The 19,907-nt window shown below is 49.3% G+C and overlaps 1 protein-coding gene across 12 annotated transcripts in view; it reads right to left on the bottom strand.

Moving 5' to 3' along the window:
• The window catches only part of NUMA1 (nuclear mitotic apparatus protein 1), a 105,990-nt gene that overhangs the window by 20,050 nt on the left and 66,033 nt on the right, over nt 1–19,907 (bottom strand). For all 12 annotated transcript variants that reach the window (XM_084842271.1, XM_084842264.1, XM_084842263.1 and 9 more), the window contains 10 exons: nt 18,896–18,975; nt 18,518–18,600; nt 17,585–17,665; nt 17,163–17,247; nt 10,072–10,183; nt 7,925–8,082; nt 6,414–6,531; nt 3,017–3,134; nt 1,552–1,692; nt 198–323 (listed from right to left, as the gene is read on the bottom strand). In XM_084842271.1, coding sequence (XP_084698397.1) covers nt 198–323; nt 1,552–1,692; nt 3,017–3,134; nt 6,414–6,531; nt 7,925–8,082; nt 10,072–10,183; nt 17,163–17,247; nt 17,585–17,665; nt 18,518–18,600; nt 18,896–18,975 — 1,102 coding nt within the window. The remainder of the gene's footprint in view (nt 1–197; nt 324–1,551; nt 1,693–3,016; nt 3,135–6,413; nt 6,532–7,924; nt 8,083–10,071; nt 10,184–17,162; nt 17,248–17,584; nt 17,666–18,517; nt 18,601–18,895; nt 18,976–19,907) is intronic.

Below are 19,907 nucleotides of genomic sequence, written 5' to 3' on the forward strand. Positions count from 1 at the left end.
TTAGTTTCAAGAAACTGAAAAACGCTTTGTCTCTTAGGGATCAATTGAAAACCACCCCAAGAGATGCTCAGGGGTAACAGAGTACCCCTGACAGAGTAACTCCGCCCCACCCGCCTCCTGTTCTCAGCAGCTGAGAGCCGCAGCTCGTGCACAGACCCTTTCTGCTGGAGTAAGCCCCCTCAGTGCTGTGCTCCTACCTTTAAGATGTCACCCATGACCTCGCCTTTCTCTGGCAGGGAGCTGCTCTCCTTTAGCGTAGCCAGCTGGTCCTCCAGCAGGGAGATCTTCCCCTGCAGAATCTCCAGTTTCTCTTCCACACACCTCTAGGGAAAAACACACAGAGAAGCAATGAAATAATAGAACTGGAGGTCCAACCCCCATCTCTCTCCACTGCAAAGAGCCATGTCACCTCTGGCTGCTGGTAGTGACCCTGCCTGCTCACACCTCTTCGGCTCCAGAGTAGGCAAAGGCACACGAGTGCACTGCACCTCCTCCCCATCCAGGCAGCCTTGCCAGTCACCCATATGTGATTGCATGTGGCACCAACCAGGAAAACCTATGTGGATAGGGAGACATTTTTCTCCTTCTCAAAATATTGGAACCCAACAGGGTCATCCCATGAGGCTGATAGGTGGGAGATTCAGGACAGATCAAAGGAAGGACTTCTTCACACAGCGCGTAGTTAAACTATGAAATTCACTGCTACAAGATGTAGTGATGGCCACAAATTTGGATGGCTTTTAAAGGGGGCTGGACAAACTCCTGGAGGAGGAGTCTATGGCTACTAGTCCTGATGGCTATGTGCTACCTCCAGAACCAGAAGCAGTGAGCCTATGTACACCAGTTGCTGGCGAACATGGGTAGGAGGGTGCTGTTGCACTTGTGCCCTGCTTGTGGGTTCCTGGTCAACAGCTGGTGGGCCACTGTGTGAATGGAATGCTGGACTAGATGGACTCTTAGTCTGATCCAGCAGGGCTCTTCTTATGTTCTTAAAACCCCTGACATTACCAGCAACTCTTCCTCATCCTCTCTGCTCAGAGCCTGTGCACCCTTCCTTCCCATTTCCAAGGGTAGGGTTCTGCTCTGATCACAGAGATGACCTCCTCCCCCTCTCCCTTAGTGGGGAGGGGCGCTACAGCTTTCCACTTGGCTCATGAGTGTGGTCTGCCAGGTGGCCAGCCTTCCATGTGCTGCATGGATGTAGCACAACGGCAGGAGAAGCTATCCTGATTAGCTCAGCTGCCACAACCTTCTTAAACAGCTCTTCCCAGAACAGGGTGCAGTGGGGGAGGGAGCCCCATAGCATAACTTAATTTCAGTGTTCTCAAAGCTGTGCTCAAGCTCCACTTTGGAAATCCGCGCACAAGATTAAAAACCAATATTCCTGATCAGAAGCAAAGGTCTTGAGAACTCCAGCACTGCTCCCGCAACTTCTGCTTCTGCACACTGATGCTCATGCAGATGGCACGCCTCCCCCATATTATGGACTACTTGGATTAGGAAAGCAGAACTCCTGGCCTTACAACCGAGGGCTTTTTTCTGCTCGCTGACCTTCTCACTCAGGGCACTGTGAAGTTCAGTTTCCAGGCGGCTTCTCTTCTCCTCCCATTCCCTCAGAGCCGTGCTGTGTTCTTCAGAGAGCTCATTCATGGTTTCCTGCAGTTCTGTGACAGTGCGAGCAAACTCTCGCAGCTGGGTCAAAAAACAGGGACAGACTTTAGCATTGGTACCAACTCCCCTGCCCAGAGGAGGCAGCACACCAAATGGGCAACTATAAGTGTACATTCAAGTTGTGCCTGATGAAAGGAAACCACTGGCGAGATCACATCACTCCAGTGCTGAAGGAGCTGCACTGGTTACCAGTAGTTTTCGGGGCCAAATTCAAGGTGTTGGTTTTGACCTTTAAAACCCTATGTGGTTCCAGCCCAGCCTATCTCAAGCGCCTCCAGCAACAGCAGATAGGCCGCTCAACAAGATCAGCCTTGGATGGCCTTCTCCCTGTCCCCTCAGCCAGGGCCGCTAGGCTGGTGAGGACGAGGGAGAGGGCCTTCTCTGTGGTGGCCCCCACTCTGTGGAACTCCCTCCCTAGGGAACTCCGCCATGCCCCCTCTTTAATGAGCTTCCGCCACGCATTAAAAACATGGTTGTTCAGGCAGGCATTTGGGGTGGGTTAGGGTAATTTTAGAAATGTTATGTTTTTAATGTAGAATTTTATTGTTTTAAACTGTTTTTATTGTTGTACATCGCCCAGAGTGGCTGGGTGACCGGCCAGATGGGCGATTAATAAATTTAATAAATAAAAAAAATACATTCATAAAAAATTGTACAAGACCATGCCATACATTCTCACTCCCAGCAGAACATGCATGTGTTGGTCTAAAAGGCTCCCCAGTACAGGGGGGCATGTGTTCAATTCCTAGACAAGCCTGCAAGTTGTGGAAAAGCGGGACTACAGTTCAAGGGTAGAGCACACCCTTTGCATGCAGAAGACTACAGGCAAATCTCTGGTCTCTTCAGGATAAGAGGGTAACAGGTGATGGGAAAGACCTCTCTTGGCCTGAGGTCCTGGAGAACCACTGCCAGTTGCAGCAGAAAATCCTGGGCTAGATGGACCAGTGGTCTACCTCTGTGTAAGGAAACGTTGCACCATCTATCTTCCCCATATGGTGCTTCAAAATTTTACTCAAGTTCACTGTGGCTTGCACATGACAGCACAGAGCAGGCTTTGTTTCTCCACAGTACCGACTCAACCTTACCATCTCATTCCCCTTCTGCTCTGAGACACCCCAGACAGAATCCTGTCCAGTTACACAACAAAACCTCTCAAGATCACAAGATACGACAAAGGAACAAAGGGTTACCCAAGTTTCTAGCAGACAGGCAGCCCCTCAGCCTAGATCAGGGGCTCCATCCTTTTCAAACAGGAAGCCTGAAGATCCAGTGGAGGAGTCCCTCTTCCCTCCCCTGCAAAGGTCAACGACTACAGTTCTGCAGCAGAAAACAGGAGCTGCCATACCCTGAAAGCAAGATCCCCGTTCTCCTCTGAGAGCTGGCTGATTTTCCGGTCCATCTGGCCTTTTTCCGTTTTCAAGTCTTGACACTGCTTCAGTGTCTCATGCAGGCGCATGAGGAGACTGGGGGAGAAAGAGAGGAAGATGGACATGAGACTAAGCAGGGGAGCTACTTGAGGGAAGGGTCAGAGCTGATTCCAGCAATGTAGCTTAGCGCCTTAGCCTCATTCTGAAGCCAAAATCAGGGCAGTGGCTCTGGACAGCCCTTTGCATACTGGGGGGGTGGGGGGATGCAGCTCACAGGAAGCAGGTGATCCCCAACCAGGGCTGGAGCCTTCTGTAAGGTCAAGTGCTCTTCAGTTCGGAAGGAAGGAGGGGACCCCTGGGTTATTGGCCTTGTTCCACAGCTCTCAGAACACACAGAGACAATGCTGCTGCTGTTGCGTCTGCCTTATGGAGCACCACCCTTAGACCAACTCAGCGGCTGGACAAGCAGCAACTGCAAAGTACTATGAAAGAATGAGGAGCCCAATGCAAAGAACTCTGAAAAGATGCCATTTGCACAAGACGCTTCAAGTGCTGATGAACCAGAACCCCAGAGATTCAGGGCCCAGGTCAACTTCTTTAAGGAGGTTTAGTCAAGGGATAAGCTGAAGGTAACCCCACCACCACCACCCTAAACGCAATACAGGAGTTCCTGTTTCCCACTTCCATTGATATCTAGGATCGATATGGACCAACGTTCTACCTCTCGCCCACCTTCCAAGCGAGTGACCAGAAGCTTGAGAGACGGAGGAGTAATCCAAGGAAAGCAAGGCTAGTGTCCCCCTCTCTGTCAAATGACAGTCACACACCTGAAAAGGTGGCATACCCAAGTCCCTACATTTTTTATTGATTCATATAGTTGTTGTTGCTGATATACTGTGATCTGCTTTGAGCAGAGTTTTCTGAGGAAAGCGGCATATATATTACATTCTAAGCTAAATACATCCCCAGCAAATTTTCATTAGAATCAACCCCGAGCAGAGTGAGGCAATACTAAGCCAGCTACAGCTTCAGTACAGATAAAGCAGCAGCAGCATCTAAACTGCCCACCCCCAGTTTCTTAATGGAAAGGTGGGCCAGGGCTACAACTAAGAGAACAAGGGCTTGGTCCCTGGCCAGAGAGCTCAGCATCCACTACACACTGATGTCACCCCTCCTCTAAGGAGCTAAGTCATGCATAGAGATGTAGAATTTCCTGAAATTTTGACGCCCTGTCTGTGTTGGGGGGCGGGAGGGAATGGGAGATTTTGGAAAAATTAAAAAATAACCAATACCTCTTTTTTTAGCGCTCTTTACAGATCTAAAGCCACTTTGTTGCTTTAAGACAGCCTTCCCCAGCCTGGTGTCCTCCAGATATTTTGGCCTTCAGCTCCCATCGGCCTGAGGCAGCATGGCCAATGGTCAGGAATGCTGGGCACTGTAGTCAAAACATCCGGAGGGCACCAGGCTGGGGAGGGCTGCTTGAGGAACACAGAGCAGCCTTGCTGTTCCTAAGGTTATTTTATGACCTAGTTTGCTCATAAAATTATCATTATAGTTTAACACCTTTAAAAGTAAACTCAGTTAGTAAATTTGTAATTACTGTCTGAATAGATTAGAACTATATTAAATGACTTCTACAGCTTCAGAAACACAGGACTCTATAGAACAAACCCCAAGCTGTCAAGAATGCACATTCACTATCAAGAATGCACAGTGGTGACTCTATTCACATGTTGGGAAACTGAGCATAAATGTCTATCAGTAAAATATACTTTAGATCAATAATTTTAATAATGAAAGAAAGAACTATGCTGGGAATCTTACAGAGAGGATTAAAAAATATTTTTCCCCATGGCTTCATTACTCCCAAAGATTTTACATCTCTAGTCTTTCTATAGAAGTGTTTTTAGAAATCATTTTGCAGGGAGTAAAGGCTGGATAACTATATAAATACTTTGTCTTAAATTTTAAAAGAAAATATTTCGTAATCCAAAGCTGTTCAATTTTTGGGAAAAAACCCCAAAAACAGTCCTCAAAAAACCCCCACAGTTTCCCCCAATTTTTCCTATTTTCCCCCTGGCCTTCACATCTCTAGTCGCGCTCACGAGGTGCTTCCCACTGTAAGTCTGTGCGGCACATCAGGCAGAGACAGTGACTGGCTTGGGCCAGCCAGTGAGCGTCATGGTGGAGAAGATATAGCGGAGACCCGAGCGGACAAAATGTACCAAGAAGCTGTGAAGGCAGAGAGCAGATGGGCTTGGGCTTATAAGCCCCCATGACACACAGGCTGTATTGCACCAGAGTATCAGGTAGTCACAGGGCACAAAAACCATTTCGGGAGCTAGAGAGCACCCGACAAGGAACCTGGAGGAGGAGAGGCTGCTCCAGGCTTCGGGAGCTCATCATGGCAGTGGTAGGACCGGAACGTGGCAGAGTACATCAAGCAAGGGAGGGATGGAGGTGAGAAGCAGCGGCGCAGGGGGCTACCACGGATGGGTGGCCTTGCCAGCCAAGCCAAAAATGGCAGCCTCCAGTCCCCGGGGGGGGAAGCGCATGCTGCTGGGCTCTGCTGCCTTGAGGCAGCCCTCCCCGCGCTTTTCCCGAGGAGAGGGAGCACACCCTTTGGCGCTCTGCGGCCCCAAGGCACAACGACCAGCACACTCCGTCCATCCTGGCCTTGCTCAGGAAAGACCAGGCAGGAGAAGAAGCGTGCACTGCTACTCAGGGCTGCCTCAAGGCGCCTGGGCATCTTCTGGCTGGGAAGACCAACGTTCCGCTCCTCCCAGCCTCCCTTGGGGAGGGAGCACGTGCCTGAATGCCTTTAAGCAGCTGAGCCCAACACTCCCTCCCACTGCCCTTTCCTGAAGCGAGGAGCCTGTACCGCTGGGCTCTGCTGCTCACCCAGGGCATCAGCCCTCCCTGCCTCTCTCAGGAAAACAACCGCCACTGAGCTTTGCTGCCTAAAGGTGCCATGGGTACCTTTAGGCAATGGCGGCCAATGGTCCTCCGGAGCAGGAAAAGCCAGTGGGGAAGGGCAGCTTGGCTCAGCATGGCCATGGCTCTTTGCCTTGGTCAAACAGGTCCCAAACACTCCCCAGCCTTCCTCCCAACTCTGGAACTGGGGAGGTGGCGGAGACTGCACTGCCACTGCTTGGACCAGCCCTGCCCACCTGTCTAGCGCCAAGGCTAGGAGGACTGCGGGCCGCTCGTCATGCTCACCAATAGGTGGTGCCACACCTGCCTGGGCAAACAGATTTACTGGTGCCTGAAGAGGGGAGGGATTAGGAATGCTACATTTCTAAACTGATGCAGAATGTGATCAAGCACCCCAAATCTGAGTCCAACAGCACAAATGGGGGCAGCCTGGGGAAGCACCTTTCATTCTTTTCTCGGAGCTCCTCCATTTCCTTGGGTTCCAGCTGATCAGCTGCTTGTCTCTCGTGGAGGAGAGTCAGACGGTCAATTCGTTGTTTCATCACCAGGATTCGGGTATCTGGAGCAGGAGGGCAGAAAGAAGCACGTGCACCATTCAGAAGCTCAAGGGCCCATTCCCAATGGTGGCACATTTCCCCTACAACCAACGGGCTCCACGCTATGCTGGGAGGAGCAGCAGACTTTGCTGCCCAGCAATTAAACAAACACCATGGCACAGTGGATGGATCAAGATATGCAAGAAGGAGAAACAACATTGGAAGTTGAATGTATTAGGCAATTTGCTGATTTTGCCAAGGTGTCATTCTGGCCACAGAAGGGGGATGGGGAGAATGTCTGTGCATGTCTCTGCATGTGCATCTGCCCACCTTGACTAAATGGCGGGGGGCGGGTGCAGCAAAGAGGCTGCTGGAAGGATCTAGTGGTGACCCTGGTTAGAAGCAGAATTTTGCATTCATGTGATAACATTTTCCTTGGGATGATCTAGAGAACAGGCTTTGTTCAGATGTTAGATATGAGTGATCACTGTATTTGGAATCAGGAAGGAATATTCTCCCAGGTCAGATGATCTAGTGCAGCCTTCCCCAACCTTGTGCCCTCCAGGTGTGTTGGACTACAACTCCCAGCATGCCCCAGGGAACATGGCTGAGGCATGCTGAGAGTTGTAGTCCAACACATCTGGAGGGCACAAGGTTGGGGAAGGCTCATCTAGTGACTTTTGTCACTGAGTGCAGGACAATGGTTGGCTTAGCTACTTTCATGAATAATCTTGAACTATATGCTCTATAAGGAACCTTCTTTCTGCTTGCAGGTCTGCAATTGGGTAGGTTCTTCTGGGGCTGGTTGGTGGATAGTCCTGCTTCACAACAGCCGACTAGATGAGATGGTCTTTAGATCATTTGGGCAGTCTCACGAGGGTCCATAGTGCAGCCATGAACATACGCTTTGCTTAGAAACGATCACAGGTTCAGTCTCTGCCATCCCCACCCAGAGGGGATCTGGTGGTAGGCCTGGAAGGGACTTTTGCCAGAGGCCTTGGCTAGCCGCTACCAGTTGGAATAAACAAAACTGGGCTGCATGGAGCAATGGAAGCCAACTTCTTTGACTCATGAGCACCCACCATGGGACGAACAGAAGTCTGGACTACAGCATCTTGTGCAGCACTGCAAGGGTTCCTGGGGTCCCCCTCCCAGATGCTGCTGCCAGGAACTGCTTGTGCTCTGGCTGTCAGGGCCATCCCTGTTGGGCCCCTCCAATCATGCAGTTCCCGCATTGCAATTCAAAGGTGCAGGAGCACTTCCTGAGCTGCTCCAGGGCCTGAAAGCAGGCAGAAACACCTCCTCAGAGAGACCGATCTGTTCCTGCAAAGACAGGGGCACTCAAGTGTTTGGGAAGGGCAGCGTTAGCAACAAAGGCCACACCAGCCTCTCCACTTCAGAGACTGGGTGCCTCACCTTTCTCATCAAGGAGCTTTCGGTTCTCTGCCAGCTCATGCTCCAGCTCATCTCGGTTCTCTCTCTCTGCTTCCAGCAGCTTCTTCAGCCTCCTCATCTGAAACTGAGGGGTCTGCATAATGTCACCCATGGGAGAGGTAGATGTCCCAGGGAGCAACCTGCAAAGAAATATAGCCAAGGGCACATGAATTTCATTTCAGTTTTAAATCGAAGACATTTGACTTCATAAAATTTTTCCTAAGCTCAAAGTGGCTTACATTACAATATATTAAATGAAGCTAGTATTTAAAGTATAAATGTTTACCAATTCAGACTGAATAAACTCCATTTAAAAAATTCCACAGCCTACCAAGAAAAACTGCATCCCACAGCCACCCAATTTATCTAGCTGCCAGAGATCATGCAAAGAGATGAGTTTTGCAATGCCTCCAGCATGCCGCCAGGGACACAGGAGTTCTCGCCTCACCTGGAAGGTCATCTCAAAGCCTCAGGCTGACTGCGGGAAAAGCCTTGCCCCTAAGCTGCCAATCTCTCTTCCTGCACTAGGCTTGATCCGATGATTGCAGTTGGCAGAGGGGCACTACAGGAAGAGAATGTCCCCAAGGAATGGAAGTCTGAGGCCACGAACAGCTTTAAAAAGCTGAGAACCAGCGCCTCGAATGAGCTTTGGAAGCTGGGGGTGGCTGCAAAAGGGGTCACTCCCATCTACACCTTATGCCAGGAAGTGGGCGACAGAGCTGCACCTGGTGCAGAATGCCATCTAAAGCACACTGCAGCAGCCAACTGAAGTGACCACAGCAAGGATCCCGAGGGCAAGACCTCCCTGCTGTAGAAAGGGTGGGGTCTGTGCAACAAGGTAAGCCAACCAGGGCACTTGGCCATCACCACAGCTATCATCATCAGGGTCAGAGAACAGCATATCAAGCAAGAGAATGGAGGTCGCTGTTCCTAACTCCTCTCTGGTCTCTTCTCTGGGTGGAACTGTGTTCCAGGCTTTCAAGCCTCACCCGGTTACCAAATAAGTGAGCCTCATGCAAGGGCTTATCATCATCACCCCCCCCCCCCATTAATTACATTTCCATACTGCCCCATAGCTGAAGCTCTCTGGGCAGTTAACAAAAAATCATCATCGCCATCGTCATCACCATCATCATCTACGTACCATCTTATTTGCTAAAAAACCATCAAATATAGCAGTTTAAAACAATGAAATAAGAATATCAAAACAGTAAAATGTTAGAACATTAAAGCAACTACATAATTTAATACGGCAGATTAAAACAATGCAGCTTCGCGCCCTTTCTCTATGCAGAGAGAGTGGGGACCCCAACCATGGTTCCTGAGGGAGCACATTCCGCTGCTTGGGAACAACACAGGAGAAAGCCCTCTCATGCGTGCCCGACCAACGGTCTGGGATCAAGGAGTTACAGATCTGATCATTCAGGGGGAGCACAACTCCTTCCAGAATAGGCTGAATTCTGACCCTCTGCCTGCTTGACTCTCTCCCTTCACCACCTCTTCATGCTCTTCCTGCCCCCTTCCTTGCATACTGTGAGTTTCATCCAAAGGTAAATTCAAAATTCTGCAAAAACCTAGGTCCTACCTTCATAAGGGGAGAAAAATGTCATGAAATTTTGTTAGATTCAAAGGAAGGACTTAGTGCCAAGGTTCGAAAAATTCGTGGCTTCTCCCCCTGCCCCGTGCGTGCAACCATAATTTGCATAATTATCCACATAATTATCCAGTGTGGGTTGCCAGGTCGTCCGAACCCAGTGCACGGCATGGCTTTGTACCCACCCTACAACCCACAACTTGCAGTACCGGTTGTGGGGTGGGCACAAAGTCACCCCCGCCTCGCTGTGTGTTGGGTTCGGACGACTCAGCAACCCATGCTGCCCCATGGGTAATTACGCAAATTACGGCCGCTCATGCAGCACACGTGGGGAAAGGGGGAGAAGCCACAATGGCTTCTTGTACCCCTATGATCATCCAAAAAGCCCCTCTGTTTCCTTAACATGGAATGTGGGTTCAAACTTGCAGAGCCCACACCTAACCCCTTAATCACTCTGAATGCTTACAGTCTGCCTGTGTGGAATAAGAACACAGAAATAACCTCCACGAGGTTTAGAAAGCAAACCATCACTTACTTATTCATACTGGATGAAGATGCAACCTTCTGCAGCTTCAAGAAGTGCACTTCTCGCTTTGGCGGAGTGTTCTCCTCCGAGCTGGTGCTGGAGATACTTGATGACTGTGGCACTGCAGGAAGAGGAGAGCATGCAGGATGTCATAGCAAGCTTAGCAGGAGCAAAGAAGACCAACATCTTCAGTCCAGAGTCAGTTTGGGCCAACACCAGTTTTGGTCAGCTGAAGGAAAGGACTACTCAGTTTTATCAGGCGGATCGATCAACTTGCTTTTGAAGAAAAGCGTTCAACATCTGCAGCTTTTTAGCTTAGGAAAAAGGCACGCAAGTGGGGATATAAGAGGTTTACAGAAGCAGGAATAAAGAAGGGGAGAACGAAAAAGGGAAAACAAGTAATTCCAAAAATACAGAGGACCATCCACTGACATTAACAGGCAGTAAGTCTAAAGACAAAACAGAAGGTAAATACTGCAAACAGTACAAAGCCCACCCATAGATCTGTGTGTGTCAGAGCACTTTCTGACGACAACTAGTATTCTTCTTGTGTTTAAGCTCTACAGTCTAGGGCCCTCCATATGGAGACTGCCACATAATGTTTACTCTGTAAGGTAGCCTCCCCCAATCAGATGTTTTGGACTATCATCACCGACCACTGGCCATGCTGGCCGGGGCTGATGGCAGCTGCAGCCCAAAACATCTGGAGGAGCCCTGGTTGGGCTGTGCAGCAATGGGGTGCAGAGACAACATGCCGGGGGGGGGGGAGACGAGCACAGGGAAAGGTGCTTCTTCACCTCCCAGACAGAGCACCTGCCCAGGCACGTGATTTTCAGCAGTCTCCAGATGGGGCCACACCAGCAGAGTCAACTCTCAACAGGGGCAAAGTTTCATCAATACGTATTTCCAGTCTGTCAAGTGGCTGCTCACTCTAGCCATCCTGCACAAGTTTGTCCAATATTGGCCCCTCTGACACGCCCATTTCTGTGCCTTCTCTCATGCTAATACTGACGTCTGGTTCCACTTTGCTGAAAGAATGACTGCAGAGGAAGAAAGGACAGTGGCTTGACAAAGTCTTTTTAAGCCAATGCCTTAGCAGCTAAGGTGTAGGCAACCTGTTGCCCTCCAGATGCTTTGGATTACAACACCATCAGCCCCAGCCAGCATGCCAATGGCCAGAGGTTGTGGTTGTAGTTCAACACATCTGGAGGGCAACCTTTTGGGGCCAATGGACACATTTGGCAATTTGAGAAACTGTCCTGGGCACCACCACAAAATGGCTGCCATGGGAAGCACAGCTAGTCACAAAGGACAAGTAACCTGTCCAAAAGACTGGGTACAAGGGAGAGGCAGGATCTGACAACTAACACACCAAACAACTCCTTTGAACTCGGTTTTCTGCATCAATGGAAAATTATTTTAGAGAAGTTCAACAGGTTGTTTCCTGTCTCTGAGCTGAACAAAGCAGAGGAAGCTCCTCCAGCTGGTCTAGGGGCTATACAAGAAAGCAAGCTCCCAGAGAACGAGTGATCAGAACGAGCAAACAGGGAGAGCAAACAGGAGTTTGCCAGGGGAGTTGCAGTGGAAGAGGAGACAAAGGCAAAGAGGTAAGTGGGCTGGAGGAAGCCCAGGGGGCTGTTCTTTCCCTTCTGAGTGGCTGTGAGCTCACCATGTGCTCCTGAGAGCTCCAACTGAATTGAGGGGGTGTGGCCAGAAGCTGTGTGGGCTGGGAGTTTGTCTGTTTCCTGTCTCCGAGCAGAGCAGAGGAAGCTGCTCCACCTGGTCTAGGGGCTACACAAGCAAGCAAGCTCCCAGAGAGTGAGTGGTCAGAGCGAGCAAAAAGGAGTTCAGCAGGGGAGGTAAAGGGGGAGGTCCCTAACGATTTTTTTGATTTCTTTCTCTTGCAACACACACTTCCATACCAGTGGTACGGTTGTTAACCTCCAGTGAACAGAGGACAAAGCACAGACTATTGCAGTACAATCAGAAAGCTAGAAACATAAAGGGAATAGAGACTATGGAAGGACAAGACTCTCCAGTGGTGATGACCTACAAGGTCTGTGCAATGTTTGTTTTCTTGCCTGAGAACAACATGGCCTACACCTGCAACAAGTGCAAGTTGATCACGCTGTTGGAAAAAAAAGTAAGAGGACTGGAGCAGCGAGTGTTGACCCTCCAGGGAATACAAGAACATGAAGAGTTCTTGGACAGAATGGTGGAACTACAGCAGCAAAGTGAAGTACAGGAGCTAGAAGAGCAACAACAAACTGAGGAAGAAGAGGGAAATGCTGAGGTGAGGAAAAATGAAGTAGGGCATACTCCTTGGAAAAGGATGATAGTTAGGAGAAGAACTAGAAGCCACTCTGCACCAGTGGAAGCAGTGGAACTATGGAACCGTTTCCAGGTACTTGAGGATGAGACTGGAGGACAGCCTGCAGAGGAAGAATTACAGGGGACCCCGCAGGAGAGCGAGCAAGAGGCTGAAGGTCAGTCAAGCAGAGGCAATGAAACCAAAGCCTACAACAAGAAGAGAAGAGTAGTAGTAGTGAGAGACTCCTTGCTGCATGGATTGAAACCCAAGTATGTCGCGAAGACCCATGGACTCGCCAGGTATGCTGTCTCCTGGGAGGATGGATTAGAGACGTGACTGAAGGGTTGCCTGCGCTCATAAAGCCCACTGACAGGTATCCCTTTCTTCTCATCCATGTGGGAACAAATGGTACCGCCAAGCAGAGCTGCGAAGAAATCACGTCAGACTTTGAAGCTTCGGGAAGGAAACTCCAGAACTTCGAGGCCCAGATGGTTTTCTCATCCATCCTTCCAGTAGTCAGAAGAGGGATAGAAAGGGAAAGAAAAATACTCTGGGTGAATGACTGGCTATGACGGTGGTGCCGACGAGAGAGATTTGGATTCTAGGACCACGGGCTATACTTCCTGGAAGACGGACTGTTGGCAAGGGATGGGTTGCACCTCACAAGAATGCATTTGGCCACAGCATGAAGAACTTCATCAGGAGGACATTAAACTGAATCCTACGGGGAAGGGAGATGTAAAGTTGGGGGTAACAATGGACGAAGGCTCATGCACTGCAATGGAGAGAATAGCCCAATAATAGTCTTCAAAAACACGTAGGAAGAAAGCCAGACTATAAAGCACATGGTCTTCGATGTCTATATTCTAATGCCCAGAGTATGGGAAACAAACAGAACGAACTTGAACTCTTAATACCGGAGGAAAATTATGACTTGATAGGTGTAACTGAAACTTGGTGGGAGGACACCCATGACTGGAATACAGCAATTGAAGGATATAACTTGTTCAGAAAGAACAGAAGCAACAGAAAGGGAGGTGGAGTTGCACTATATGTGAAAAATACGTATCTCTGCACAGAAAGACAGGAGAATGAGCTTGGTAGCCCCATCGAGAGCTTCTGGGTTAAAATAAATGGAGCAAAGAATAAAAGGAACCTGGTGGTCGGAGTCTATTACCAGCCACCCAGTCAAGGAGAAGACGAGGATGAAACTTTTGAAAAGCAAATTGCCAATGTTTCAAGGAAGCATAACGTAGTAGCAATGGGGGACTTCAATTTCCTTGATATTTGTTGGGAGACAAATTCTGCAAAACATGGCCCCGCCAAGACATTCCTGACTTGTGTGGTGGATCACTTTCTCCTACAGAAAGTAGAGGAAGGAACTAGAGGATTGGCTATCCTTGACTTGATCTTAACCAACAGCGATGACTTAGTGGATAAAGTAGCAGCTATGGGAACTCTGGGGGGAAGTGACCATGTTATACTCGAGTTCTTGGTTCCAAAGGAAGCAAAAGCCGAGTGTAGCCAAACGCGTACCCTGGATTTTAGGAAAGCTGATTTTAATAAACTCAGAACAATGATCAGTAAAGTCCCATGGCAAGTGACTCTAACGAGAAAAGGAGTCCAAGATGGGTGGGAGCTTTTAATAAAGGAAATTCTCAGGGCACAATTACATACAATTCCAACAAGAAAAAAAGGAGGAAGACAACAGAAGCAGCCAATGCGGTTTCACAAAAAGCTTAGAGAAGACCTGAAAACAAAAAGGACACATATAGGAAGGAAGGCCAAGCAACAAGGGAAGAGTACAGGCAGGTAGCACAGAATTGCAGGGATGGCGTCAGGAAGGCTAAAGCTGAGAAAGAGCTGAAGTTAGCGAGAGATACTAAAAGCAACAAAAAGGCTTTCTTCCAATACGTGCATAGTAAAAGACAGAGGAAAGAAATGGTGGTTCAGCTATTAAATAAGGATGGCAAAATGATAACAGTTGACAAAGAAAAGGGAGAAGTGCTCAATTCCTACACCTTCTCTCATCCCGACTTATCACTCATAGATGCTCTCTCCCTCTCTGTCTCTCTCTCACACACACAGAGCTATCAATCCCCCACATACATACACATATACACACACATCCCTCCTTTTCCTCACTGCAGGCACAGGAAAAACCATGCTCACTTTCTTTCAGGATCACTCCAAACCAGGCCCTGCTGCTCCCCCTCCCCCCGGCTTCCCGCTGGCTTCCGTGGCCGCCCCCCCAAGCTGGCTTATGGTTGCCCTTCCTAGTTCCCCACTGCTCCCACTAGCCTCCTAATGCTCTCTTTAGCTGCCCCCCCCACCCCGTTTACCAGGTAGAAGTGACAGGAGCCCTTTTTACCCTTCTTTTTCTTCATGGCTAGCCGTCCAGGGAAAAATTGTTCAAATAAATACAATCATGTGAAAAAGAAAGTACACCCTCTTTGAGTTCTATGGTTTTATGTATCAGGACATAATAAAAATCATCTGGTCCTTAGCAGGTCTTAAAATTAGGTGAACACAACCTCAGATGAACAACAACACATGACATATTACACTGTGTCATTATTTATTTTACAGAAATAAAGCCAAATTGGAGAAGCCATGTGTGAAAAACTAAATACACCCTTACTGCTTCCATTGGTGTGAAGAGGCTAAGTAGCAGCCAGGCGCTGCTTATCAAATGCCCTTGATTAATTGACCATCAGCAAGTGTGGCCACCTCTATAAAAGCCGAAGTCTCGGGAGTCTGCTGGTCTCAGGCATTCAGGTGTGTGTTAACAAAATGCCAAAGAGTAAAGACATCAGCAGTGATCTTAGAGAAGCAATTGTTGCTGCCCATCAAGCTGGGAAGGGTTATAAGGCCATTTCCAAACAATTTAAAGTCCATCATTCTACAGTGAGGAAGATTATTCAGAAGTGGAAAACATTCAGAACAGTTGCCAATCTTCCCAGGAGTGGACGTCCCAGCAAATTCACCCCAAGGGCAGACCGTGCAATGCTCGGAGAAATTGCAAAACATCCAAGAGTTACATCTCAGACTCTACAGGCCCCAGTTAGCATGTCAAATGTTGAAGTTCATGACAGTACAATTAGAAAAAAAATGAACAAGTATGGTTTGTTTGGAAGGGTTGCCAGGAGAAAGCCTCTTCTCCCTAAAAAGAACATGGTAGCACGGCTTAGGTTTGCAAAGTTGCATCTGAACAAATCACAAGACTTCTGGAACAATGTCCTTTGGACAGACGAGACCAAAGTGGAGATGTTTGGCTATAATGCACAGCGCCACGTTTGGCGAAAACCGAACACGTCATATCAGCAGAAACACCTCATACCAACTGTCAAGCACGGTGGTGGAGGGGTGATGATTTGGGCTTGTTTTGCAGCCACAGGATCTGGGCACCTTGTGGTCATTGAGTCGACCATGACCTCCTCTGTATACCAAAGTATTCCAGAGTCAAATGTGAGGCCATCTGTCCGACAGCTAAGGCTTGGCCGAAATTGGGTCACGCTGTGCTATTTGCGTTCCCCTTATTTTCGCCGTAGTCTACGTAAATGTTTACGTAGACTAAGACGTGCCAAAATAAGGAACGCCCATGGGTGCTGCCATTTGCATACGCGCAAATTTGCGTACGCGCGTTTTTTTTTTTAAAATCAGCCGTGATAGGCTACGTAAACATTTACATAGCCTATCACGGCTGACTGCAGGGATGCAAATGGCGGTGGCTACGGATGTCCAGCAGAATCCCTGTGGAGCGGAGCCGGCCGGCCAGGATTCGGGGGGGGGGGGAGGGGGAGCGCCTCCCCCGCCCGGCCAGAATTTCGGGGGGAGGGACGGAGCACCTCCTCCCCAGCATCAGCGTAATCCGCGAACAGGTAAGTGACTTTCGTACATCCCTAATTGAATCATAAGGTGTACTTAGTTTTTCACACAAGGCTTCTCCATTTTGGCTTTATTTCTGTAAAATAAATAATGACACGGTGTAATATGTCAGGTGTTGTTGTTCATCTGAGGTTGTATTTACTTAATTTTAAGACCTGCTAAGGACCAGATGATTTTTATTATGTCCTGATACGTAAAACCATCGAACTCAAAGAGGGTGTACTTTCTTTTTCACATGACTGTATGTCTTCAGCAGATGCCAAAAACAAAGCAACGGCACTTGTCTGACATCAATTGGCAGGGAAATCCTGTTAAAAGCTCTACTCCAAGGGGACTTTAGATGGACCTCTGGTCCATGCAGAACCACCAGGAGCACCTCATCTCGTGACCTGAGCGAATGGGCGGGAGGCTCTCAAATAGTCGAATGCAGATGGCGGCAGCCAGAAGCCCTTGCCTGGCTTGGAAGTGAGCCCGGCTGCCTGTAAGAAAATGCATTATTTTGTTTTCAATTAAAAGTGAGTAGGGCACCTTGGCAGCTGCCCAGAAAGGTGTCTTGGGCACACTGGACCCCGTGGGCACAATGCTGCCCATCCTTTGCCTTAGCCTCCCATAAAATACTCGTACCACAACAGAGAGCTGACTCCTGACTGAATAACTCCCCACTACTGACAGGTCAGTCTTTAACCTCTTTGGACCACAGGATAGAAAGCAGAGGCTTCCTAAGGTCATGGGCCAGACAGCCACTGGTGCTGTGGGGCCTAAAAGACACAGGGCTCCCTGGTGTGCCAGCAACCTGCAGCGACAAGGGCAAAAACCATGCACGCTGCTAAGCGCCAGGCCACCGAAGCAGGCGTGGCAGTGCCCCCTGCGAGCCAGTCATGCATGCTCACCCAGCACTTACTTTTCTCTTGAAGGAAGATCTCCAGGTTCTCACCAAGGCAATCTTCATTGTAGAGCATAAAGTTCAGGAACTTGGCCATCTCCGCCTGGGTGTGCAGGGGGTGGGGGCGAAGGAAGAAGAGAGGCAGGGCCATGTGAGCAGCTGTGCTCCTGAGCACACCTCAAGCTAGGAGGAGGCTGCAAAGGGAAAAGGCCTTTTGCCCTTAGCCCAGGCCCTCCTGTGCAACTTCTGATCGGGCTAACCATTGTGGAGTATTTCCCCCCTCCAACCATCATCACAAGTAATTGTTCAGGTGTTAGTGGGGTTCACATGAGAAAAACTAGCCAGGAACTCAAATATATAAAAAAGAAGCTGTGAAGAGAAGCCAAACAAGCCACCTAGCGGACAGGAATTGGTAGCCAGAAGCAGACGGTTAATGTTACCTGGAGGTCATACTCAACCGTGGTCCATTCCCTAGGAATCTTATCACTCATGGAAGCGTAGTAAAGCAGCAACGTGACCACCTGGAGGGAGGCAGAGACAGAGAGAAGTAAAGTCACATGCCATATCCAAAGGCAAACAAGAGGGACTCCAGCTACACAGTTCGGCAGCCAGATGCCATGAATAAGGTTGACTGCACTCCGCAGCTGTCCTAAGAACCTTTTCAAGGTAAGTTGGATGTAGGTTCAAGGCTGGCCGCTCTCTTCTCATCATAGCCTGGCCTCTACAGCCCAGCAATAGCTCCCACCACATGCCAGGTCATTAGTGCAGCTGCTCAAGACAATGACTTGATCTCATGGCATTGCTAAACATGTTTCCCTCCACCCAGTCAGGCAGGGGTGGGGAAGCTCTGGCCAGTGGAGAGTTAGGTATCCTGCACAGCCTGCCCCCTCCCTGGCCTGGAGGCTTGGGGAGAAAAATGTCCTTATTCTTTGACTTGCGATTGGAGGCAACAAGGGGATTCCCCTAGGGGAGTCACCGCACACTTGGCTGGTGCTTGCACAAGCTCCAGCCAAGGGTGCTTCACTCCTGCTTCTTGTTCCCCAAACTGGAAACAAGAAGCAGGCATGAAGCCGAAGCTCAAGCCAGCAGGTGCCTGCAAAAGCTGGTCCTGCAAGTGTCTGCAGAGTCCCTTCCCGCTGTGCGCTGCTGGTGCCCCAGCGGGGTGTGAGCAGCACCCAAGATGCACCCAGCCTGCACTCCAGTTGGGATGAGGTGGGACTGGATGATGTCATGGGGGGGCGCGCTCTTGGCATCCTCTGGCAGTTTAGCCCCCAGATCAAATAGGCTCCCAGCCCCTGCAGTACAACTTCGCAGGTCAGGCAGAGCCCCCCATACAGGGTGCAGCAGGCATAGCGCGACATCCACACCATCACCTTGGCTAGTTCCAGCTCTTCAGCAGCCAGAAGTCTCTCCTCAGACACCAGGCTCTGTGCAGTCGATTGGCGCTTGCAAAGTTCTGGAAGGAGAGACACGGGAAAACAAAACAGCAGCCCCTGTTAACAGTGCACCGTGGGAAGGAGTGGCGGCCGCCCCCTCACCTTCCTCACTATCTTCTACAAGTGGTGGAGGAATGGGGATGTTACAGGACTGGGCATTAATCTCACTTTTCCAGCTCCCTCCATCTTGTGGGTGGGGCAGAGAGGGTCTGAGGCAGGTGTGTGGGTAACAGATCGCTGACTGATGCATGTGGGAGCCGACTGAGTTAATAACTCACAAAGCATCAAGAGGCACCATGTGGCAGGAGCACTTACTCTCAAGAAAGCTGATGACGTAGGCAACTCGATCTTGCACACTCTGCTGCAAAATGCCCTGTCCCTCTTCAGAGCCATGACTGGAAGAAAACAAAGTGGTCACTTCAACAGAGAGAGAGAGAGAGAGAGAGAGAGAGACTCATTCCTGACAAGTCTCCCTATGGTGAAATAACTAAGAATCAGGAACGAGTGGGGAAGAAGTGCCCAGCCTGTTTTCTATAGGACTTACAACAGATTTATCTTCAAAGCCTGAAGCTATTTACATGACAAAACCACACCCCAACTATGACGCAACCCTCATGAAACTGGGCAGTTTGGTATGGCCAGTTCTTAAGAGGTTGGTGTATGGGGGGGGGGGGTGAGAGAGAGAGAGACAGAGACAGACAGACAGACATTTAATTACATTAAGGGGAGAGACCTTCACTCTTTCATTTACTAAACCATTAATGAAGCAGGAGATCTAACTAGAAGAGAAAGAATGTAAAGAATTGCCTTGCTGGGCAAAATCAACACCCAGTTCAGTACCCTGGCTCCAACAGTAGCCAGCCAGACGCCTCAGGAAACTTCACAAGATGGGAATCCTTGGCATGAGGCAATCAGATACACAACCTCTGGACATGGAGGCTCAATTGAGCTATCAATGGCTATTAGAAATAACAGTTCCACTAATTTGTCTAATTCGTCTTGAAAAGGTAGTAGCAGTAAAATCCAAAATTACCTAGTGCTTATTCATGCCATTGGCTCTTCTACATGGGCAGAGACATCTGAAGCATTTAGGTGGGTTGTTACTACAAGTTATCAGTGGAGATGGGGATGGGGAACACAGATCTTGAGCATTTTGACTCAACTGAAGACTGCCACCAAGTAGAACAAAAACCCTCAGAAGGAGGATGTCAGGGATGACTCCAAGCACCTTCAGATGTCTGACAGCTCCGATTCCGAATCAGAGTTGGAGCAGCTAGATCAGAGGCTGAGGGAGGGACCTTCCCTAGTGAGCCAAGACGCTGGGAGA

The sequence above is a fragment of the Heloderma suspectum genome, chromosome 3 (assembly GCF_057233095.1).
Source record: "Heloderma suspectum isolate Gila_16-S chromosome 3, 16-S_ref, whole genome shotgun sequence".
Lineage (NCBI taxonomy): Eukaryota > Metazoa > Chordata > Lepidosauria > Squamata > Helodermatidae > Heloderma > Heloderma suspectum.